The sequence below is a fragment of the Phaseolus vulgaris genome, chromosome 1 (assembly GCF_000499845.2).
Source record: "Phaseolus vulgaris cultivar G19833 chromosome 1, P. vulgaris v2.0, whole genome shotgun sequence".
NCBI lineage: Eukaryota > Viridiplantae > Streptophyta > Magnoliopsida > Fabales > Fabaceae > Phaseolus > Phaseolus vulgaris.
The window spans coordinates 47,796,392-47,820,904 of record NC_023759.2 but is presented as its reverse complement, the minus strand read 5'-3'; the positions used below and the strand labels follow the sequence as shown (position 1 = coordinate 47,820,904).

At 34.1% G+C, this 24,513-nt stretch overlaps 3 protein-coding genes and 2 non-coding genes across 13 annotated transcripts; 3 read left to right on the top strand and 2 right to left on the bottom strand.

Moving 5' to 3' along the window:
- Positions 1–1,314: 1,314 nt before the first annotated feature.
- LOC137814889 (protein transport protein SEC24 A-like) lies at positions 1,315–11,413 on the bottom strand. 3 transcript variants are annotated; one of them, XR_011081692.1, is made up of 15 exons: positions 11,189–11,413; positions 9,728–10,828; positions 9,508–9,646; positions 8,830–9,020; positions 7,922–8,029; positions 7,625–7,828; positions 6,418–6,649; positions 5,612–5,761; positions 5,325–5,481; positions 4,303–4,430; positions 3,889–4,211; positions 3,622–3,810; positions 2,051–2,288; positions 1,602–1,806; positions 1,315–1,442 (listed from the first exon to the last, which is right to left on the bottom strand). XR_011081692.1 is itself a non-coding variant. In XM_068617822.1 (14 exons), the coding sequence occupies exons 2-13, from the start codon at positions 10,751–10,753 to the stop codon at positions 2,058–2,060; spliced, it is 3,078 nt and encodes a 1,025-aa protein (XP_068473923.1). In that variant the 5' UTR covers positions 10,754–10,828; positions 11,189–11,413; the 3' UTR covers positions 1,315–1,806; positions 2,051–2,057. The 3 variants fall into 3 exon arrangements, 2 of the variants coding, with proteins under 2 accessions (XP_068473923.1, XP_068473924.1); XM_068617822.1 differs by having other exon boundaries at positions 1,315–1,806; XM_068617823.1 differs by lacking the exon at positions 1,602–1,806 and having other exon boundaries at positions 11,189–11,380.
- Positions 11,414–12,565: 1,152 nt separating this feature from the next.
- Positions 12,566–17,346, top strand: LOC137814888 (ATP-citrate synthase alpha chain protein 3). Of its 2 annotated transcripts, XM_068617821.1 has the most exons (12): positions 12,566–13,054; positions 13,142–13,318; positions 13,710–13,871; positions 14,009–14,089; positions 14,448–14,499; positions 14,843–14,957; positions 15,073–15,154; positions 15,894–15,989; positions 16,133–16,234; positions 16,369–16,485; positions 16,577–16,693; positions 17,029–17,346. In XM_068617821.1, exons 1-12 carry the CDS (start codon positions 12,956–12,958, stop codon positions 17,098–17,100), a joined length of 1,272 nt encoding a protein of 423 aa, XP_068473922.1. In that variant the 5' UTR covers positions 12,566–12,955; the 3' UTR covers positions 17,101–17,346. The 2 variants fall into 2 exon arrangements, with proteins under 2 accessions (XP_068473922.1, XP_068473921.1); XM_068617820.1 differs by having other exon boundaries at positions 12,827–13,318.
- Positions 17,347–17,987: 641 nt separating this feature from the next.
- Positions 17,988–18,061, bottom strand: TRNAI-UAU (transfer RNA isoleucine (anticodon UAU)). The gene has a single exon. It is a non-coding gene; the product is annotated as a tRNA-Ile (tRNA).
- Positions 18,062–19,092: 1,031 nt separating this feature from the next.
- On the top strand, positions 19,093–19,165 carry TRNAF-GAA (transfer RNA phenylalanine (anticodon GAA)). The gene has a single exon. It is a non-coding gene; the product is annotated as a tRNA-Phe (tRNA).
- Positions 19,166–19,565: 400 nt separating this feature from the next.
- Positions 19,566–21,724, top strand: LOC137814886 (S-adenosylmethionine synthase 1-like). Of its 6 annotated transcripts, none has more exons than XM_068617817.1 (2): positions 19,566–19,701; positions 20,295–21,724. In XM_068617817.1, the coding sequence occupies exon 2, from the start codon at positions 20,306–20,308 to the stop codon at positions 21,485–21,487; it is 1,182 nt and encodes a 393-aa protein (XP_068473918.1). In that variant the 5' UTR covers positions 19,566–19,701; positions 20,295–20,305; the 3' UTR covers positions 21,488–21,724. The 6 variants fall into 6 exon arrangements, with proteins under 6 accessions (XP_068473918.1, XP_068473917.1, XP_068473920.1 ...); XM_068617816.1 differs by having other exon boundaries at positions 19,568–19,701; positions 20,290–21,724; XM_068617819.1 differs by having other exon boundaries at positions 19,602–19,730.
- The last annotated feature ends 2,789 nt before the right edge of the window (positions 21,725–24,513 follow it).

The following is a 24,513-nucleotide window of genomic DNA, read 5'->3' as shown; positions in this document are numbered from 1 at the left end:
AAAGAATTTTAAATTTTTTTAAAAAACTCATACTTTTATATATATTTTTACACTGAATAAAAACCAAATTTAGAGACTAAAAATAATTAGTTGCTATAGTAACTAAATTAGAAACCATTTGAGACAAAAAAAATGGTTTCTAAATTAGTTTCTATTATTGTTAAATAGTTTCTAAATTAGTATCTAATTAGCTAACAAGGTTTTTGTACCAAATTTAGTCCAATACAACATATAATCTAATAAATATGCTTATTATTTATGCTTTTTAGGAGGACTTGTATTCTTTTAAAGTTTAAAATTATTCTCGAAAGGAGTTGAAATTAAGAGAATGATTGCTCATCGGTTGGTCGGTCAAGCCTTTCTTCCTTTCTCTCAAAGCGGGTTGTTTTCTCCTTTCTCGTTGTTCTACCTCTCAGTCTCCATTAGTCCAAGTTGATGGTCCTTGTAAAAGGACGACGCTCAAATCAAAATTTAGTATTTGGTACTTGGTATCCTAAATATTGAAATTTGTACTATTTATATTATTTTTATGAACTCTTTGTTATTGGATCAAATTAGAAAGTTGGATCATACTTATAAATACATTATATGATGTTTGATTGCTGATTATGCTTAGAAATGCATTATATAATGTTTGATTGCTGATTAATCTCGCTTGTGGGAAGTATGTTGTACGGACCCTATCAATAAAAAATCTTATGTTTTTTTTAATCAATTGTATGTTTTTCATTAAGGTAACTTCCATAGGAGACCACACGACTAAAATAGTATATATATATATATATATATATATATATATATACTATTCTCTCCTTTTAATAATAATAATAATAATAAGGATTTTATTAAAATATATTAATTAAATAATAAATTGTTGTTCTAGTTTATTTTTAAGTGGAAAAATGAAGTCATTTTGATTCTAGTTTATTCAACACAAAATCATCATTCCACAATCAAATTATTATTATCATGTTAAAACAATAATGGACGAAAGAATGATCAGTACTTTTATCAGAGTATGTGTTATTAATATTAACATAAAATAAATAATATTTATATATTAAAGATTATTAATATTAATAGAAATATAAAAATGAATTATAAAGATAGTGAAAATATACAATTATTTTTGCATAAATTACAACAGTGTAAAAAATATGAAAATTTAAAAATATTTAAAATAAAATACTTTTACCTACATATTGCAAAATCAAGTGTCCACTCGTCTTAGGGTGTAGTTAATGAAATTTGTCTGCAGGTGCCCAGAGGCACCATCTCTTTCCCTAAAATTTTATGTACCAAAAAAAATTGAAATTTGAAAGAAAAAATGATTCAGCATTACATATCAGAATAAATAACAATTGTCAACAATCAAAATTTACGATTTCGCAAGACTGATTTGACATGCCATCTCTTCTCAGTTCTCTATCTACTTTCTTTTTCTACAATGAAAGAATCAACCATAAGATGACGACAAAAGGAAATATAAGACAGAAAATGACAATTTATCTCACTAGGTAAAACAACAAAAACAAAAAGTTCCCCTTTTTCCTCTATCAGAGACATGAAAACATGTTTAAATTCAATCTGTGGTAGTTAACCTAATCGATACATCTCCGGATGAATCAACAATCTCCCAAAAGCACCCTACTCACAAGTCACGATCAATTTAGCCAGGTCAAGGATGCTTGTCCCACCACCAGAAAGGATAGATTCAATATATTTCCAATGTAGAAAGAAATGCTCCTCACTTGCGAGACAAATAATAAAACCCGACTTCAAACACTGCTTATTTAGCCAGGGAAGCTGCCAAAAGAATGAATCAGTATATAAAGTTGATAAGTGATTATATTCAGATCATTCTATAGAAATTTAAAACATAAGCTCTGCCTTCAAGGCACTAAAACAGTTTTTCAAGAATAATACTATAATAGTCAGTCAAAGATACTGGATATTCATATTGTAAAATTCAGTGTCCTCCATTCATAACATACCTTGAAAAACCACAAGATTTAATTATTTTTTTTCTAAAATGGAATACAAGCCATACCTATATATTATGATTGCTGCACTTGCCGGGATATCTGTAACATCCATTCAGCATACCCACTGTTACCACCCATCTGGTCCTCAACAAGGTTTGCAAGAAAGAGGAACCCTTCTTTGGGCTGTTCACCTTGCCTCACAAGGTGGCATAACTGGTAATATGCACGATCTGCATTTCTCAACTTCTCAAGTAACTTCATCAATCTCCTTGACATTTCATTGTCATGCTCACTGAGTGTAGTCTGTCAAAACAAACAAGGCATACACACGGCACCAGATGTTTTTTATTAGATAAATAGAAGAGGAAGACAAAATACAATTGTAAAACTCACCATGATTTGATGCTATGAATTGGCCATACAAAAAGTTAAGAATAATATCCGTCAATATCGATGCAACAAAAAGGTAATATTACAACCGCACAAATGTTATGGCAGAATGGCTTCCATTTTAAATTTTTTTAACCAAATTAAATAAAATAATCCATACCATGTACATGTTAAAAAAATACAAAGCAAAAAAGTCAACTGATGACATATTTGTATGTATAACAATAAAAAGTCATAGATCACATTCTCAAGCAAAGCAAACATACAAGTAAAAAGTAATAAAATAGACTAGAAATTGATTTGGTCAAGGGATGATAATAAGAAAACAAATGTCAGACTAGAGACGAAAAAAGGAAAAAGAAAGTCACAAGTCACACTACTTCTAACACCCGTTAACATTTTTCAAACTTTCCTTCCCAATGTGGTCTATGTTTTCATCTGTGGGTTTCACCAGTGCACAAGAGGAGGTTGAGGAAAAAGGACTTGTTCATACCAGTCCTAGAGATGATGACATGGCCGTTGCAAGGAGTAAAAGACAGAGGTGGTTCAGTGTACTGTTCAGATAAGACTGAAGTGCAGAACCCATAGAAGGGTAAGATAGGTGAAAGAAGCACGGCAAACTACTTCCAATTAGGTTTAATCTATTTTTTTCCGTTTTGAAAATGTTGTCCCCAAGAAACCCCCAAAATGTAACAACGTTGAGGGTAAAATGGGATTTCAAAATGCCTCCCTGTAGTGCCACAAACGACTGCAATTATCACCATGATTGCGACTGCTGACACTTATAAAAAACTGCTCCGCTTGACAGCTAGGTTGCTACTGTCAATGAATTTCTCACACAATTTGACCATGGAATTAAGTATTTTATCACAAAGATGATGCTCGTATTATAGTATTTCGTACTTCTTTTATACTTAATTGAAATCTCATGGCTAATGTACAATATGTCTTTTCTATTGTAACACAAAAATATCAAAGAAAAAGTTGGCATATAAGATAAACGTCATTTTTTACTACATGCATGCAAGATGAACATGAGTCAACATTGTACACACACCAGGTGGGACAAGAGAAAGAGCATATAATGATTTTACTTAAATAAGAACCAAAAGACAACCAACATGAATTTGAACTAGAGATCGAAGTGATAACTAGCTGCTCAAGGTGACAACCGATGATAAACTCTAGTTTGCCTTGAAAAATACCTACTATGAACCTATTTTTGTAAGGCAGGAATACACAATACCTTCGATAATTCTGCTGCAAAGTCTGGCCCAAGTAAATTCTTGGCTATATCCGGTGAAATCACCCTACCAAACCATATAATGAAACGGAAACCATCATCATATAAATAAAGGCCCCTAGAATCTAAGCTCTCCCCTGTCAAAGGTAACCTTCTCTCAACACTTTTTAAGTCATCAGCCTGTACAGATGCCTGGAACACGAAGAAATAATTTATGAATTTTACAGTTGAACCATATTATTTGTAACTTTTCAAGGAAGCAATCTATACCTTCAGAAGATATTCATCAAGTCGAATCAAACTTGGATAGAGAAGTTTCAACAGTCCTTTTATTGATACAGTCATCATTATGTGTCCTGCCGCACATCTTTCATCCAGTGGAACATCACCAAATCCTCCACGTAGAGTTGTTGATCTACACAGCGCTAATCCATACAAAATTAGGAACTTTAGAGACTCAGGATATATCATTCTGTTGGACAAACGATGTTGCACAGAATAAAGATTCCGATATTCCCTGAGGGCTTTCACAATTCTTAGTTGAACAGCAGTCCGAGCGTCTTCCAGTTTTTGGGATAATGTTTTCTCAATTGCTGCAATTATGAAGGAACTGTTTTAGAAGATAACAAGCAGCTATCATCCATAATGTACAATGTCACTAGACCAGAAGTCCAATTAATCTACCTAGCCTGCTTAACAGCAATACAATAGCACCAGTATCAGCCAGACGATAAAGATCTGCCAACTCTGTAACTACTGGAACTGCCATTGTGTGTACTCTTATTCGCCTTTCACCACAAGATGCAGTATATCTATTTTGTAGTTAGGGATGCAACTTGCTTAGAAAACATTTCACATCATAAACATCCTGACAAAAAAAGAATACCAAGCATAACAGACATCCCAAAAAATGTTAAACAGTGAAGAAGAACTAGTAAAACAAAGCATGACACCATGAGCTGAATGAACTACCAAAAGTGAAAAGGATAGAAATAACATCAAATAAGTTTCTTTGTACTTCGGAAGGAAACAAACTCTTCAAAAATATAACTGAATGTCTAAGGACAGCATCTCAAATGAAGAGTAATTTCTTGAAAGAAAGAATAACTTAACAATATTTCAATGCAAAACAAGGATAAATGTTGAATGTACCACGAAAATAACAATTCCAACAAGTAACATAAATGGCCGGCGTAAAAGAATGAATAAGAGGATAGCATTAGGTAGTCAGTCAATCGCCAAGATAAAACTCAAATCTCAATTTCTGCTTCTTTATAATACTGTTCAAATAATAAATATTCTTACATTACAATATAGTGATCTAGAATCATAAACATGAGATTAAAAATTATGATTAATAATAAAACTAGTGTACAAATTTGGGATCAATTTGTTACAATTTTTATTTTCTCAATATAATCACTTTTTTAGTTTGTCAGGTGTTTATTCCAGTTTTTAAAATAACAAGCTGAAGAGAATTTAAAATCGGATTAAAATCAGAAGCAGTTTGAAGCTTCTCATAAAATCAACTGCTTCTAAAAATATATTCCTATGATTGTAAACAAGCATAAATTAGATTCTGTCTTTTTTTCTTTCAAATCTCTAAAAAAATCATCACCAGATTATTTTATAATAGAATCACTTCTTGTAATATTTAAACAAACTGGCCCTAGAACTCATCTCAAGAATTATCAAAGAAAGGATACAGCAATGCAACTTGGAAATACATTGTCTGAGTTGTCAACAATGTCTCTTCAAGTGATAACTGCATAGCAAAGGCTTTATCACAATCTACAGCAGGAAGTGCCAACAAATCAGTGGACCTTAGCATAAAGTTTCCATGATAAGTTGTGAAGCGAACACCTATAAACAAACACACGTAATTATCAGCAATGTACATCATATCATACTCTATCTAAGTTGCGTGAAACAGAAAATAAACAAAAGGAGGCAATGATGGAAAATATTTTCAAGACACAATGGATGCACAGACCTTTTGCACATCTAATACGCATTACAGCTTCCCATGCAGTTTCTCTGGTAAGGTCTCTCCGTAATTCATGTCTCAATTTATCCCCATGAATAGCTGCTTGGAAAGCTGGATAGAAATACACTTGACCAGCAGTATATTTTGCCAGAGTTCCTAAATAGCCAGCAAATTATAAATATATAATTCACCTTCTCAAGTATAGGATCATTAGCATGCCAAGAAAATAAGTGCTTAAACAAAATCTATTATAACTTTTTTTTTTGTGGGGGGTTTACTATTTACAGCTAATTTCTTTTAAGCACTAACAGGTCAGTGTTTTTTTGAAACTACATCCATAGAAGACAGTACATCTCCATATTCCACACATCTATAATCACAACACATCAAGGCAAAATACGACAATCATTCAATCCTGTGCGTCTTCAATAGCACCACCATCAAGGGAAAATATGGTAGTCATTCATTTAAGATTATTCAGTGTTCAAAATAAAGTGATGAAGTAACTCTATAGAACTCTTAACTGGATACCAGAGCCATGATCTCATGTATCAAGTGCAGACTATTTATGTACAGTACAGGTAATCAAAGATATTTATTGGCAAGATTGTTATAGACCAAAGAAAATTTTAACATACTTTGTAAAAGCCCATAAAATCAAGGGATCAAGACACCATAAAACAATTTTTTAACAATAAAGAATCATCCATCAGATTTATCAATCAGAAGTCTTCCAATCCAAATAGAAAGGCGAGGCACTTTCTAAGAGAATTAGAATATTGCACAATTCAGAAAAAAATGTAAAAAATTACCCAAGGATGCTACGTCTGTGTACTTATCACTGAATGCATAAACATTTGCTGAGATTTGGTACTTGGAAAACTCAGCAGCCATTTGTTTATAAAATGGATCTTCAGGCAGCCTCAGTCCATGTTCTTTGTCAGTCCCGTAAACACGAGAATCATCTCCCCGTAACTTCAAACGGCCAACACCAAGTGATGGGAGTGAGTTTTGAAATATTAACAATTTCCCTCCAAGTTGACTCTGCATAGAGAAGTGCGAAAAAAGCACAACAAAGCAATGTATAAGACAACCATTGTTAAATGCGTAGGAAAAATGTACACAAAATTCAATAAATTCTCAATGGACTGCGTTCTCTTAAATTTAGCTAACAATAGGGCCGCCATTTTGCAAGGAATGTAAATTATTTCTCTATGTTTCATTTGATTTATTAAGCAACCTTCTCATAGTTTAGTGTGCCCAGCAATGTTTGGGGAATTAAATCTTGAGATATGCCACATTTGGGTGGTCTGCACTTGGTTGTTTTAACATAACTGATCAATTATAAAGTGTGTATTAAACAAAAGACGCTTTATCAGACTAGGAAAGTTTTTTTTAGATGAATCACACAGCATCATTAGCCTCAAGTGTGTATTAAATACAACATAAATAAATTATTAACTTGAATCAGAGAAACTTAATGCATACAAAAAATCAAACTTCATAATTGACACTAAAAACACTCAAACAATTATCACAATTCCATAAATTAGAACTTCCAAATTCTAATTCTAAATATTCATGACTATTTTGTATTTTTGTCCCTGAAATTAGATTAAGAACTCCATACAGAAGCCCAAACAAATGTGAAATACCTAGCACTGGTCTTACCCAATTCATACCACAATTCTTCATAGATATTAAAGTATAGAAGCCACATATATACATTAATATTAGTTCAAAAATATTAAAGCACAGCCAATACTTCTCCTGGTTACTATTGAAGCTTTTTTTTCAAGAAAAATAGGTTTGCACATTGAAAACATTCAATGTTGCCTATCCTCTCATTTTCTACACTAAAATTTGATGTCTTAAACTTCATGTAGCTATATGTAACTTGGTGTCAATTAATACCAAATTTTTATCCAATGTACTAAGTTCACTACCTGTTTAAAAAAACTAGCAAAAGCTATTATGGTAAGAAAACCACCCTCAAAGGTTGAAAACAGACAAACATACCATAACCATGAATGCAGCCTTAAGAGCAGGACCAAAAGCTGATTCCAAGTTAACATTGTCCTGGAACATGGTTGGCAAACTATCTAAGAAGGTGTCTACCACACTTCTTGATTCAGACAAGTTAACAAGAAGATCATCTGGCAGCGGAATAAATATATCATCCAGATCTGACACTACCAACATCTGTGGTTGAGTCAGGGAAGACTGCAAAAGCATGAAACACAAAATAATTAGTATAAAGTGGGAAGGGGGCAGACATATATTATAAACTATAGCAATACAAACAATATTGCAAACCTTCATGTTATAAAAATGTATTGTGCTGTCAAAAGTTGCAAACCCTATTTGTGTACGTGGAAAGCCAGGCAGCTCATCCAAGCATGACTTGATTGTATTGGCCACAACCTGCAGTTAGAACAGTAACACCAGCAGTCAAAACAAAGTGAACCAAAGCACCCGAAAAATAGTTAGAAGTTGGAACTTGGGACGAATTGGTTATTAAGTAACCTCAAATGCAAAAATGCATCTTACAACCCAAAGTTGCACGGGAAAATGTTAGTGAATAAGTAAATGACTAAATGTTACTTCTAGACAAATTTCATTGTCAACACCTCCACTTTATGTGCAATATATGACAATTGGTGGACACAATATCTAAAAGAAACTCATTTCTACAAAACTCACTTTGGTAAATATCCTAAAAGCTCTCACTCTTCTAAAAGAAATTCTTTGAAAATTCATTCTACACAAAAAGTAATCATGCCCAAATGACTCATGCATGCTCATAAAGCATAATATGTGAAGGCAAACATGCAACCCTCGAATATACATAAGAAATAAACTCAAACAACTATTGTGTGTTTCAGCAGTCAATAGTCACTAAAAGGAAACAGAATTGAACAATCATCTAAAAGATATGACGTATAAATTTTAGTGAAAATGAAAACCTAAACCACATAAGTTTGCTAGTGAGCAGATAACCTTCTCATCTAAATAAACTAATCTAATGCAAAGTACATTATAGGATAACTATTTTCTTCTTCGTAACTGGAATCAATATTATATGAATCAAGTACTATGACTCATTTAACACACAAAAATAAGGCAATATATTACCCAATACTATGATTTATTATTTTTCCATAAAAAGAACTCTATCAAAGTGCAGTACAAGTTGCACATTGTGTCAGAAGTAAAGTACTTACCTCAATCATGCCACTTCTAACTGCAGATATGGAAACATCGATGAGGAAGAAATACACTGGTGGCATAGGAGGCCGCACCATATACTCAGCAGGGGCAACAAATTCTACAGTCCCCTTTGTAAGCTCAGGCCGTTGATTTATGTCAGCCCTTTTTCCAGTGGCATCTAATTGTGAATAATATTCACTAGGAACTGTACATAACACTCAATTTATTAACATCATAAGAAATATACTATTCAACCAATTACAATATGCATGATATTATTTATTTGTCAAAAACAAGTAATTTTCTTCACAGAAATTTTTAATCATGTAGCATAAATACTACGGTCCATTTATCATGATAGTAATAAACACACAACAGCACAACTGACATGAATATGTAGAGTAGCAAAAACCAGAGAGCAAGTTTAGTCCCCCTATGGCCCTGAAACCTTACCTTGCAAAGGTAAGCAGGTGAAGTATGTGCATTCTATTATGAAATGCACCAGTGGGCACATCCAATATAACACAAGTGATACTGGCAGAAATTAATGAATTTTCAGAGCCTCCGAGAAAACCTTTTCTCAGGATAAAAGTGTGCAGACCAAAAGTACTTGAGTTAAGACCAAATTCCAACTATTTTATGACATTTTATTTTTCAAATGTAAAGGATGAGGTTATGAACGTAAATAGTACCATCGTTAAGCAAGGTACAGACGTTGCAACGGAACTTTCTTCCTGCTTCTGTAAATGTCATATAAGGATTCACATATGTGCGACATCTTCTGCAGCGAACAACACTAGCTGGAGCAAAATTAACTATAGGCACCTCTTCCTGAAAACAACAAATAGTGAATACTTGCAAATTACATGACCAGTATGTTTCTCTCGTCAAATAGGGTACAGAAGCACTAACCCCATCAGGAGGTTCAGCAAGCGGAGATACAACTGCTCCAAGTGGAAGGTGCCACCTAGAAGCCAAGGACTGGGAGCTTGGTACGGCACTGGTCGTGAGTCGTAGAAACCGGGGATTGCAGTTCATGGGATACATGTCAAGCAAATTCTTTGGCTCAACATCACCTTCCAATGGCCTTGGAAGTTCCTTGGGGTCAAATAATGGATCCATTGTTCCAGGACGAGTTTGCATTGTGAGGGCATTGAAGTCTTCTGCCAACCCGTGAACATTACTCATAGGGGGCAGAGATCCAGGTTGCTGCTGCATTGGCTGGATACCAAGCGGAGGAGCCACTGGGGGAGATGAAACATAACCTCCTTGATGAGACAAAAAAGGAGAAGCTCCAGCAGGTGGAACAGGCCCAAAATTTCCTTGATTAGCAGGGAATGAGGAATGCAAAGGTGGACCTTGCATTTCAGGACCAGTCTGCTTACTCGGGTACCCAGGAAAAGCTGGCTGAAATGTAGGTGGAGGAACATTTGAACCCATATGCGCAGGAGCAGCACTTTGAGGTGAGGGAGAACCCATTGGAACAAAAGGCATCTGTGGCTGAGCTGGAAGAGACGTGGCAAATGGCGGTGCTAGACTAGGTGGAGATTGAAATGATGGTTGTCCCATAGACAAAGGAGGAGCACGTGGCTGCGTTGTCGGGGCGAAGGGCGCTGCCGGAAACTGCTGAAAGGGTCCAGCAGCCGGCGGGGCATTGGATGATTGAGGAGGAGGAGGAGGCACTGACGGATCATTGAACCTCCCTGGCGGTGCAGGCCTAAAACTGGGTGCCCCTGGTCTAACTGCAGCAGGTCCGGCTGAGGAAAATGGCGTGGCAGCTTGCGGCGGAGGAGCCGGAGGAGCGGACCGAAAAGAAGGAGGCTCTGATCCAACCACGGAACCGGTTGATGAAAAAGGTGTCACTGTCTGTGCAGCAGGAAAAGGCGGTGGAGAAGGCCTTGAAGGGAAGGTTGGACGACCAGGATTTTCAGTCCCCATAGGTTATTACAAAACAATCCAAATCACTTGGCTCTAATTCAATTAAAACTCAAAACCTCTGTTCCATCACCAAGCCTGTGAGAAGAAAGCAATGCGATGCACGCATCGTTTAATACATAAAAAGAGACCAAATACAACACAGTTCAAATCAACAGTAATTATAAGAGAATCGAAGCAGTTAGGTTGACTTTGGCACAGGCAGCCAGTGCTGAATACGTTGAAAATAGCACGAGTAGTAACGTGGATGAGAATTAAGCATTACATACGATTAGTTTAACTAAGAATTGAGGGATACGCAAATAGAAGTGTTAGGGTTGTGAGAGGAATAGTTTGGTGATTTGAATTTGAGTGTTGGAGCTTTCTCGATTGTGACAGATCGAGAAAAAGAGGGAAGAAGAAGAAGCAGTTGAAAACAAGATCGAACGAGTGACTCACCGAGTTGCCGATTCGGATCGGAGACGCAGAGGCTGATGCGCACCGCACGATTAAGAATTGAACTAAACTGAGGTGAGAACCCTCTCTTGTGTTCTCATACAACGAGAAGAAGCGTGATGAGACCACCTTCCCTGCAAGCACTGGACTACGATGGAATTTCACCGTTCTTTCCCTGTTTTTTTTTTTTGGTTGATCGGCACCGCTCTTCGGTACCGAAACAAGTGTGGCTATCATTTGGGCTCGTGACCCAACTTTTGAACTGGACTAGATTGGAGGCCCATTTCATTTTTGGACTAGATTGGAACTGGACTAGACGGAACTCAATAAATTTCTCTTTTCACCTCATAACTTCTTCCAGCACCTCCATGAGGTTCTTAAAAGACCAATATACCCCTGTAATTACATATATAAAATAAATATAAAATCATCTAACCATATCCGCACCCTCCTTAATTTTTTTGACTTGTTTCATAAACCGTAAAAACTCAGTAATGACTGTATAAGAATTAACTTACAACTTATAAAAGAAATAACTTAGCCATGTTTTTTCCTTTTAATTATATATATATATATATATATATATATATATATATGTGTGTGTGTATGTGGTGTGTGTAAACAATTTATACTAGTTACTCATATAATAAAAATTAATAAATTATTTATCATAATATTGCCTTAATAATTTACCATATCATCTTATTTATTTTAATATGATACGACGATAAAATAAAGCTTTATTAAACGTCTGTGTAATATACTGTACACTAAAAATGTACATAAATCAAACTCTTGCTTTGAAAGATATACGTGTTTGAGTCCTTAAATATTTGATCGAAAATGGTTATTTATGTATTTTAAAATATTAATTTTGGTCATTTCCTTTTAAAAATATGGTGAAAAATTAGTTTGTAATGTCACGAGTAAATCATATTACCCGAGTTTACAAGTGATATCTGCTTAATTAACACATGAATATCACGTGTTAGCTGTTATTAAATCACTAAATAAGAATAAGGTAGTAGGAATTAAAGATGGATTATGTGTATTGTTTTAAAAATACAATAATATGAACTATCATTTTTTTAAAATATAGGGAATAAAATAAATTTAGGTTATGATTTAAATGACAAAAACTTTACTTAGTTTTGAATATCACATTTCAAATAAGTTTTTAGGTAACTAACAGATAAAGAATTAGAAAGTGGGTAGCCTGAATAAAAGAAAGTGTATTAAGTATGATAAAAATTAAACGCTTAATCATAGTGATATGACAACAAATATAAATTAAACCTTAACCTAATTTTACTTAAGAAAATAATTGCGCCGCCCACCGACCCACAAATGATAAATAATGTGTTGAATGGGCGCCAAGGTGGAATAATCGAAGATGACAAAACAGAATCCACCATCATGCTCATGCTCAAACTCATGCTCATCCTCATCTTCATCTTATACCAAACTTCCAACTCTATTATTTTATTCCTTTTTAAAAAAAAAAAACCTTCGTACTTCATGGAATATTTTATTTTTTGCACACTCTTTTTACATATTTTATTACTATATTTTTCAAATTTCATTACTTTGATTAGTAATAAAACTACGTTAATGTTAAGAACGAAAAACAACTTAATCCTTTATTATATCATTTTGGTGTCATTAGGAAGCAATTACGCAGTCCTTCTTCCCTGTTCTCACAGTGCATGATAAGAGAGCAGAGCACAGAGCACGTACTCTGTATTTCTCATCTGAGTTTGAGATCGTAAAATGGCGAGGAAGAAGATCAGGGAGTACCATTCCAAGAGGCTTCTCAAGGAACACCTCAAACGGCTTGCCTCTATCGACCTCGACATCCTTTCTGCTCAGGTTTCCATAATTTGCATGCTGTCTCCTCATTTCAATTCAATCCATCACTTATTTGAAAGCTCTGTTCCGGACTTCGATTCTTCGCAGGTCACACAGTCAACGGACTTCGCTGAATTTACAGACCACCATCCCTGGTTGTCGTCAACAAAGGTGGTCGTCAAACCGGACATGCTCTTCGGGAAGCGCGGAAAGAGTGGCTTAGTGGCTCTCAATTTGGACATAGCTGAAGTCGCTGAGTTTGTCAAAGCACGCCTCGGCGTTGAGGTCATTCCTCCAAATGAAAACTCTGCATGCTTGCTTTTTTTTTTTTCTTTTTCATATCAACGTTGGTTTCGTTTAATTGTACTTTTCTCCCCTGTTACATTCGTTTCACTGATTTGGTTTTGTTGCCTCCATTTTTTCACCGTTTTCATTCTCCTGCTATTTTAGATGTACAATTTCGCTTATCATATCAGCTTGACATATTTAATGGAAATGCTAAGCTCATACTCTGCAAGTCTGAATTTCTGTTAAATATTGGTCTTCAAGTTAATAGATGAATTTGTAGGAATTGAAATTTGCGAAATGACGAATACAGGAAGCAAAAATGTGCTATTAAGTTTCAACATTTCATCTTCCTTTTCCTGAACCTTTTATTGTATTGAACGTTTGGTAGGTTGAGATGGGAGGTTGCAAGGCGCCTATAACTACTTTCATTGTTGAACCGTTTGTTCCTCACGACCAAGAGTATTATTTGTCCATTGTTTCTGAAAGGCTTGGCTCCACCATCAGCTTTTCTGAATGCGGGGGCATTGATATTGAAGAGAATTGGGATAAGGTGTTATTGACTTGTTATATTAAATTGAATTAGTGTAACTGTTTTATTTGCTGTGTCTCGTATGATTCAGTGTTTGTGCTTCCTTTCTCTGCAAAGGCAACCCTGATAAGATGGGAAGGTTCACTGCTAATTGTCAGGTTAAAACTATATTCCTTCCAACGGAGAAACAGTTGACTCCGAAGGCATGTGCACCGTTGATTGCTACACTTCCTTTGGAGGTGTGTATTTTGGCACTTCCCTTATGTCTATCAGTTTCTTGTGTGTTTGCTTGGGAGCTTGTATCATGTTCAGAATTCAAAGAACTAGTATAGTCTCCAGAATTTATCTCTCGCTAACTATAGTTTAGATTTTGCATTTGGTGAAAAACTGATACAGACGAGACTGCATGATTTGGATGTGATGTGTTTAGTGTCGTTTGGTTCTAACCTTCGCACTGTCTTTATTAAGATTTTGAGGGTTTGAACTTCTATTTCTTTAGGTTAATGCTTGTCTATATTCACTATTTCTTTATTTCTAGTAGCTTTTTTCTTATTCCTTGTGCATCTAACAAATGCTTATTCTAACTCTAATTTACAGATTCGGGAGACAATAGGTGATTTCATACTGGGTGTGTTTGCTGTCTTCCAAGGTATGCAATGAACAAGCTTGAAAACTACTGGATCATCTTATTGTTTTGGAACCTAAAGCTTAATATGAACTCCGGAATGTAGAATTAGAAAATGCTTTAGAACTTTAACGTGTGCTTTTTAACTCTTTCATCTTAACTCGCTAACTTGTGCATGAGTAGTCAAAGAGAAAAATGAATATTGTTTGCTCTATTTCACTTATATAAAATACGGGGAAATTCTAAAGACTCAATTTGTTCAAGACAAGAATCATTTGTGTATTACTTCTCTCAAAAAATGCTAACTGTCATGGATATTCATATATGCACTAGTGTAACCTTTTTTTAACTCCCATCTTGTCCATAGATCTGGACTTCAGTTTCCTTGAGATGAATCCATTTACAATAGTGAATGAAAAGCCATATCCGCTGGATATGAGAGGGGAATTGGATGACACTGCTGCATTCAAGAACTTCAACAAGTATAATCCTTTGATATTTTGTTAAGAATTAAACATTGAATTTTTAAAGCCATGAAAATTAAGTATCTAGTGCATATGACTATTTGTTTCTAATCTATAACCTTAATGTTTTCAGGTGGGGCAATATAGAATTTCCATTGCCTTTTGGAAGAGTTCTGAGCCCTACAGAAAGCTTCATCCATTCATTGGATGATAAGGTATTTTTTATTTTAGATTTAAACAAGTGTCGTATCTTCCATGCTTACTTATTTTTGTTTTGACCAATCAATAGATTATTTTTTTAAATTGAGTATTTAATGCATTATAAAAATTTAATATAAGTTTCTGAAAAACAGATTTGTATTTTATTGTTAATACTATTATATTATCTCTTTTAACTGAAATATTTAAAAATTTTGATTACTTTTTAATACTCTGATTTAATGAAAACAGTGACAGTAAAAGCATATAACATCAAAAATTTAAACAATTTTAATTATTTATAAGGTATCAATTTAAAAAAAAAATAGTATTAGGTGCTCTAATTAAAACTTAGTTATATATCTAAGCATAAAACTTATTTTTTTTCCAGTTTTTTACGTGTTGTTTAGTTGCCTTAAGGATTTTGGACCACTTCCATAATTATGTATGACATAGAGCACTTTTGCACAGTGAGAAATCAATAAAAGAAATAGGAAAATCAATAAAAGTAATAGAAAAATGTTATCAGAATTCTCAGCATTTTTCTGTCGTCATTCTGATAAAGTTGAGAAAATAGTTTCTGATCTCATGATAAATCTCGCCTCAATAAGTGGTGGCCCATATATTTACCTTACAGTTATCATGTTCTTACAGTACTTCCGTTTTGTAAAACTCATACTTCCATGTTATAATAATTGCAAGTGGAACTTTGCTGTGTGATGGATTCTTAATTTTTTTTTCTTTTTCATACTACAGACAAGTGCGTCGTTGAAATTTACTGTATTGAACCCAAAAGGACGCATCTGGACAATGGTAGCTGGAGGTGGTGCAAGCGTAATTTATGCTGATACTGTAAGCTTCCATGTTTTATGGATTAATTTCCATTCTGTCAAAAGTTGTGAATAAAGGACCCTCTCCAACAGTGATTGATTATTCAGGAAGTTCTATTTTAGTATGTCATCTAGTGAGTTAATAATATACACTTTGTTTACTAGGTTGGAGATTTAGGCTATGCATCAGAGCTTGGTAACTATGCTGAGTATAGTGGAGCACCAAATGAGGAAGAAGTGTTGCAGTATGCGAGAGTCGTAATTGATGTAAAGCTCACATATCCAATTGATATGTTCTTTTTCTTTCTTGTGGCTTAAACTTTGCTAATTCGTCATAGCTAGTGGCTTTATGACTATATCATTTGTGAAGATTGTGCTCATGAGCCATGACTGTGTTGCAGTGTGCTACTGCAGACCCTGATGGCCGTAAGAGAGCCCTTCTTATTGGAGGTGGCATAGCAAATTTCACTGACGTTGCTGCCACATTCAGTGGGATTATTCGAGCGCTGAAAGAGAAGGTATGTTAATGTTAGTTGTAAGTTGTATCCTTTGTTCGCTTCAACTTGTTACTTTGAAAGTTATGAGTTGGTTTCCCCATCACTCGAACAGGAATCAAAGCTTAAAGCAGCGCGAGTCCACATCTATGTCAGAAGAGGTGGTCCAAACTATCAGACTGGTTTGGCAAAGATGCGTTCATTGGGGGAGGAATTGGGAGTACCAATTCAGGTAAGTAATGAGTATGACAATCTTTGTAGGGATCACGCTTTAAAATGTGCCATAAATTTGCTCACATGCTCATCACTGAGAAACTACTTTTAGTTATCAGAATCCGGGACCAATGAGTAGTTACTAAATCTACATGCTTCATTTATCAAACTATAATAGTAAATTATTTAAATTTTGAAATCTTGTAACTTAGTTCTTCACCTTGAGGCTCTTGGCAGTAAGCCAGAGGATTTTAAACCTAAACTAAACAGGTGGACTGTCTCCATTGGAGTCTTGAATTACAAAATTCTTTTTCTGTATTTTGTTGTGCGATTGTGGTGATGCTGTGTTTCCAGGTTTATGGACCGGAGGCCACAATGACGGGTATATGCAAACAAGCTATTGATTGCATCATGTCCGAAGCTTAACGCAGAGCAATTTTTCGGTAACCAATTTGGTGGCGTTTTGATGGATAAGTCCGTAGTGTATACCAAGCAAGGAGGAATAAGATCGATGTGAAGAGGATAGATGTTGCAAGGAAGCTGTTCTTATCTTTTGTTATTGTTAAATTTGTACTAAAAAATGGTCAATAAAATTCCTCGCCAAAATGTAATTTTAGTTGACGTCATTCTCTTTAAAGAGATTATTATAACCAATGTTTTGTTGTTTTTTCCCTTTTCTGCGTTTTTTTTATTGGTTTTATTTATATGTGTTCTATACTTCCTTTACATATAAGAAGTGACATGTATGCAAAAGTATGTGTCTTTCGTCCTCTTCTCAATCTAACTTAAGTTTCACAGTTTTGCGTTATCAGTCTTATTCTTTTCGTGATATGCATTATGCATAGTAAATATCAGATTAGATGGAATATCACATTCAATATGTTATTAAAACAGATTAATATGTCTTTTTTTGTTTTCATTGTTTTTTTATTCATGTTATCTGGTTGTGGTGTGTGTTCACTCTTTTCTCTCCTTCTCATATTTTCTATCATATTCAATGTTTAATATCTAAATCTTGATTTTTTTTCAAACGGCAAACATGTAAATAAAAATTTACCTTAAAGCACAATGTGTTTTTAACTTCAAGGATAGAGCATATTAGTGTACAAAGATAAAAATTCGGTACTCCTCTTAGTTAATAAAACAAATGTTAAAAAATTTTATAACTGAATTTTAATCTTTGCACATCCATCCACCACAGAAGAAGAAAAAACATGTAATAACGTTGACAAACAAAGAAGATCAAATACATCCTTGTACGATCTTAAGTAAATGGAAAAATAAATTTAATAAAAAAAATCAAATTCTGCCAATGGTTCCGGCGGGGCTCGAACCCGCGACCTTCGGCTCATAAGACCAACGCTCTAACCAACTGAGCTATGAAACCATTTGTTTATTATATTTCAGATTTCATTATTCAACATAATATAATAACGTTACCAGCCCTAGTTTATTAGATATATAATTCTTTTAGTTGATTCTCTTTTTCAGTTTCTCTTTGATAATAGAAAAAGACTAAATAGATAAAAAATATATATATTATTTTAATCCTTAAGAAATCTAAACATATTTTTATAGATCTTTATTATTATTATTAAATGGAAAATTTTACGTGTTAAAATAGTTACGATAGATTTTCATCTTTCTAACAAAAAATTAAAAATATGTTTAAATTTTATATTGATAAAAAATAATTTAAAACTATTTAATATATTTAACCTATTAACGAAATATAAAACGTAGTTTTTCAAGTACAAATTAAATTATAAAATACAAGTTAAAAAGATGTATGTGATATAGTTGCTCTAATAAAATTTATAAATTGGGTTGCATCAATCTTGGAAAAAACACATCCCTTTTATTTTATTAATTCATCATTTAATAAATCTAGTCTAAAATTTAAATACAATCCAGTATTTTATTTTATTAATTCATCATTTAATAAATCTAGTCTAAAATTTAAATACAATCCAGTATAAAATAGGTTGGATTGAGTCACTTATGGTGTAATTTTTTTTTTTTTTAAAGTATTGAATAAATATTATACATAGAATGAATATAACATACAAAGTTTAAATTTTAAGGTTTGTAATCCGCGAGTCATCTTTACATGACTAATAGCAATAAAACTTTTAAATATATTTCGAATAACAACAACTTCCTAATTATATTTATACACCTTTACTTCAATAATTTTTTATCCGATTATAAATATAAATTTAAGTAAACATATTTTTCATAAATAAATATACTTCACTAACACTGTTAAGAATGTATGAATTTTGTTTTTATATTTATTAATATCCTTCATTTTTTATCGTATTTTAAGGTTCCTATTAACATAAAACATTTTAATTTTATTAAATCTTGTTAAATTAATTACTATTTCTAAATTAATCAAACTATTATTTTCAAATTGCGGGGATAGTTCAGTTGGGAGAGCGTCAGACTGAAGATCTGAAAGTCGCGTGTTCGATCCACGCTCACCGCATTTTTTATTTTTTGGCCTTTAATATGGTTTTCTTTCCTTTTTCTTTTAAAAGGTTAATTAACGTTTTATTTTATATACTTTTAACTGTAAAAATAATTTATTCGATTTAAGCACTTTACTTCACTCAAACTAATGGATATAAACCATCAATTCTTAATATATATGAAGCTGCTCGAATATATTTTGGTTTTCAAATTTTGGATTAAAATCGAAAATTTAGAGGACCACAATTAGATTTCAGGCTATTTCTATCTTTTATAAAAGAAACTAGAAATTAGGAAAATTATATTACAAGAAAACAAGTTTATATTTTTTTTTTTAAAAATGAATATTTTATAACTGTCATATAAGAAAATGTAAATGGGCTTTGTGGACAAGTGTCAATACCTTGTTGAAGACAGCAAAACTTAAAAACATACAAGGTGTGACATTTGTCGGGGATCCTGATCCATTCGGTCACTCTATAAATGTCAACCTAAATCCACGACATAAGAGTGGCAAGAAGTTTAACTAAACCTGCTAGGAGTTGAGAATTGGTGCCCTTTTTCACTCTCTATATTCTACAGTGTGTGAAAAGTTTTCACTTCGATTTCTGTATTTTCTTCTTGTCCTTACCTTTTACTCGTATCATTTTTTGCACTTTGATTATTTGCATGTCTGCTTAATCTATGTCACAATATTATTCTATTCTATTCATGCATGATTGAATTCTTTGTTATGAAATTCTAATTGCAGTGGCCTAATTTTGTTACAGTATGCGGTTTTTTTTTATTATGGAAGGAATTGAAAAAGATTCAATTTTTCCTGAGGTTTTGCGTGATTTTTCTTTAGTTGTGTATTATACTGAGTTATTGCTACGATTGAAGCTGAGGATTGAGGGATCTTTCTGATTCCATGCATAATTGGGCATTCTGTGAATTGGTAAAGTTGATTTGTATTAAGCAAAGTAAACCAATTGGTGATCCACTATACTTGGTGCTCTCTACCAATTTAGAGAATATTTTGTTTTATATGTCTTGTTTTTTTTTCGACTAGGGTAAATTTTAGCATGGTTTTTAAATCATCCCTTTGTGTCTTAGAGGCAATTGTGGTTATATATTTAACCCTTATTTGGTTTCTTGTAGCTCAGAACTTGGGAGAATGGATACCTTCTTGTTCACTTCTGAGTCGGTGAACGAGGGTCACCCTGACAAGCTTTGTGACCAAATTTCTGATGCAGTGCTTGATGCCTGTCTGGAGCAAGATCCAGAGAGCAAGGTTGCCTGTGAAACATGCACCAAGACCAACTTGGTCATGGTGTTCGGAGAGATCACAACTAAGGCCAATGTAGACTATGAGAAGATTGTACGCGACACTTGTCGTTCTATAGGCTTTGTGTCCGATGATGTTGGTCTTGATGCTGACAATTGCAAGGTGCTGGTCTACCTGGAACAACAAAGCCCTGATATTGCTCAGGGAGTCCATGGCCACCTCACCAAGCAACCCGAGGAGATAGGTGCTGGTGATCAGGGCCACATGTTTGGCTATGCCACAGATGAAACACCTGAGCTTATGCCTCTCAGCCATGTCCTTGCAACCAAGCTCGGTGCTCGCCTCACCGAAGTGCGCAAGAATGGTACATGCACATGGTTAAGACCTGATGGAAAAACCCAAGTTACTGTGGAGTATTACAATGACAATGGTGTTATGGTCCCAGTTCGCGTCCACACTGTCCTAATTTCAACCCAGCACGATGAAACTGTTACCAATGATGAGATTGCTGCTGATCTCAAAGAACATGTTATCAAGCCTGTTATACCAGAGAAGTACTTAGATGAGAAGACCATTTTCCATCTCAATCCATCAGGCCGGTTTGTCATTGGTGGTCCTCATGGAGATGCCGGTCTCACAGGGCGCAAAATCATCATTGACACATACGGTGGTTGGGGAGCTCATGGTGGGGGTGCCTTCTCTGGGAAGGATCCCACCAAGGTAGACAGAAGTGGAGCCTATATTGCTAGACAGGCTGCAAAGAGCATTGTTGCTAGTGCTCTTGCTAGAAGGTGTGTTGTGCAAATTTCATATGCAATTGGTGTTCCTGACCCCTTATCAGTGTTTGTTGACACTTACGGGACTGGAAAGATTCCAGACAAGGAGATTCTGAAGATTGTGAAGGAAAATTTTGATTTCAGGCCTGGAATGATTTCCATTAGTTTGGACCTCAAAAGGGGTGGAAATGGAAGGTTCTTGAAAACTGCTGCTTATGGTCACTTTGGAAGAGAGGACACTGACTTCACCTGGGAGGTGGTGAAGTCTCTCAAATGGGAGAAGCCCCAGGAGTAAGCTTGTTTGTTTCCCATAAGGGTCATGGTGTGTTGGTTCCGTTCTTTAGCTACTTTCTTGCTAGAGTTACTATGTGTTTCTGCTTTTTCATTTTGGGTCTTTTTTGCCTTCTCTGTCTTCACTCCCTTACTTGTTTAAGGGACTGTTAAATATTATGTTTGAAAATCAACTATCTGTATAATTACTTTCTATTTATTATTATAACACTCTTCTCTGCTGTTCTGTCGTTCCTCAAAATTATGGAATCCAATAAAAAGAGGACAAAAATGTTTGTTTCGAGTATTGCTTGTACAAATCATTGTTAAAAAACAAAACTTCAAAGCAGTAGTAACTGAAGTAAAAGGAAATAGCATTCTTAGTTTTTTGACATGCAAACCCTGTAATATGAATGAAATTAAGGAGAAGCATGATTATCTTTATTCAAAAATATTTTGCAGAGCTTAACATAATCTCTTACCCTCCCTGTAATTTTTTGTTTAGCAGCTTTTTACATGCAAAATAAATCAGACAATCATGTAGTTTAAGAGACATATTAAGTTGAAAAGAATGAATCGAATATATATATCATACTTTGTATGTCATAATATGTTCACACACATGGCAGAATAATTCAATTCGAGCAAATAGGGACCATCAAATATTTTGTGTTTCTATGGATTGATGTTGATGCTCAACCACAACAAATCTGATGTTCTGTTAAGGTGTGTCTGCTCATGTCAGATCCTACACATACTCTCTCAGTTTGTTATAAAATAAAATGCATACACGTATACAAACACAAATATAACTAAATACCACAATACGGCTAAATTAAAAATACAGAGGACATTGAGATAGGACCTTTACATAAATTATATATTCATATAATATAAATTAAAAATATATCGGAGATAGGACATACACATTAATTATATGTTTATATAATTAAAAGTTTATTAGGAAAAACTTCAATAAATTTTAAAAGTTTAATAAATTTAATTTTTTTAATTCCATAGACTAATAAAATCATTTATGCAATTTTTTTACTTAGCTAATACATTAATTAGTAAACTTGATTTTTTATAAATATATAAAAATAATCAGTAACAACAAATATAAATGAAAGGAAATGATTCTCATTGCTGCCACGAATTCCGTCATCCTCTACAACAAGTTCCATTGGAGACCCATTCCAAGGACTCGGCAACTTTAGGAGGGAGAGTCATTTGGTTGCAGGTAGCAATTAGAAGGTAACAGGTAGCAAGTTGCAATTAAAAGGTAGCAGATAGCAGGTGATAGATGTCGTTTTACTGTCAAATTAATATGATTTTAGCGTAAATTTGTCTAATACTAGAGAGATGATAGTATAATTGTGGTCAGATAACCCCAAGTTGTTTCCCAACGAATCCAATAGTGATTTTACTGAATAAAGTTCAAAACCTATCTGCAAACAATGAAAATTAGCAATAATGGTAAAGTAAAAAGGATTGTGATCGTTAAGTAGGAAAATATAAATGATGATTTAAATCAGTAAAGAATGCAGATTGACTCCCAAGTTCTTCCACCAATGAATTCTTCACAGGCTCTTTAAAGATTATTCCTTTCTCAATCCTCAACAGGGCTAAACTAGATTGAACATGCGCCAAACCTAATTCAACTGAAGCTCACAGTAAAGCATGCGTCTACCGATTTAATCAATACCCACTTTGTTCCATGCCTATACTCCATGGAAATGCTTATCTCCTCTCTCTTGAATCATGTGTCCAAGAAATTAATTAGTACAATACGAACTAACTAAGAAACCAAAGTTTAAGATAAGGAAGACTCTCAATCATGCGTTCAAGTACAACCTCTCACAAAAACTAGTTTTGTAGGAGATTAGACAATAAAAACAACTGTTATAGAGAATTAAAAATAGAAACTTTTATTGATCAAAACCTCAGAACTCAACGGGGAATCACAAAGGAATCAACTAAAATGTTTAGTTTTCCATGCGGAGGCAAAAGAATTACAAATAAGAAAAGAAACTAAGAAAACCCTATGAAGCTCCTCCTTTTTCTCCTCGATGCTTGTGTCCTTTTATAGGCTTTTCTGCTCCAAGGATCTTGGGAAAATATTGCAGTTTAGATTTTGTAAACAATTTCCACTTTCCATAATTCTTTTTATTTTGCAGAAGATTTTGCTTCCAATTCTGTTTCTGGGATCTTGTAGCTTTTATTTTCTCTTTCTTCTCCTCAGAATTTTTTTTTTGTTTTGATTCAAAGAAGCAACTTGGACTTTTGCATATTTGACCAATTCACAAAGGTAGACAACTTCATATCATTTACCCTAAAAACACAAAATTACCAAAAATAATAGTTAATGCCCAAATAAATCCAATTATATGAATATTAATTAAAACAACGAATTTATTTATTATTATAGTCCAATAATTTATGATTAGAACTATTAAGTGTGAATCAATATATGTTCATCAGCAGGTTACAGGTTGCAAGTTATAGGTAGTAAGTAACAGGTAGCATGTAATAGGTTGCATGTTACATGTTGTAGGTAGTAGGTATCGGGTTGAAGGTAGCAGCTAGAAGATAGCAGGTATCAGGTAGCAGGTTACAATAGTATGTAACAGGTTAAAGGTAGCAGGTAACAGGTTGCAGGTAGCAACTAGAAGGTAACAAGTAGCAGGTAATAGATAACAGTTAGCAGGTAACAGTTAGCAGGTAGCAGATTGTAGGTAGCAGATTGCAGGTTGCAACTAGAAGATAACATGTTGTAGGTAGCAGCTAAAAGGTAGCAGGTAACAAATACCAGGTAGCAGGTTGCAGGTAGCAAGTTGCAGGTAGTAGGTAGCAAGTTGCAGGTAACAGGTTGCAAGTTGTAAGTAGCAAGTAACAGGTAACAGGTAATAGGTTGCATGTTGCAGGTAGTAAGTAGCAGGTTGCAACTTGAAGGTAGCAATTAGAAAATAGCAGGTTGCAGGTAGCAGGTTACAGGTTACAGATAGCAAGTAGAAGTTGCTTGTAGCATGTAACAGGTTGCAGGTAGCAACT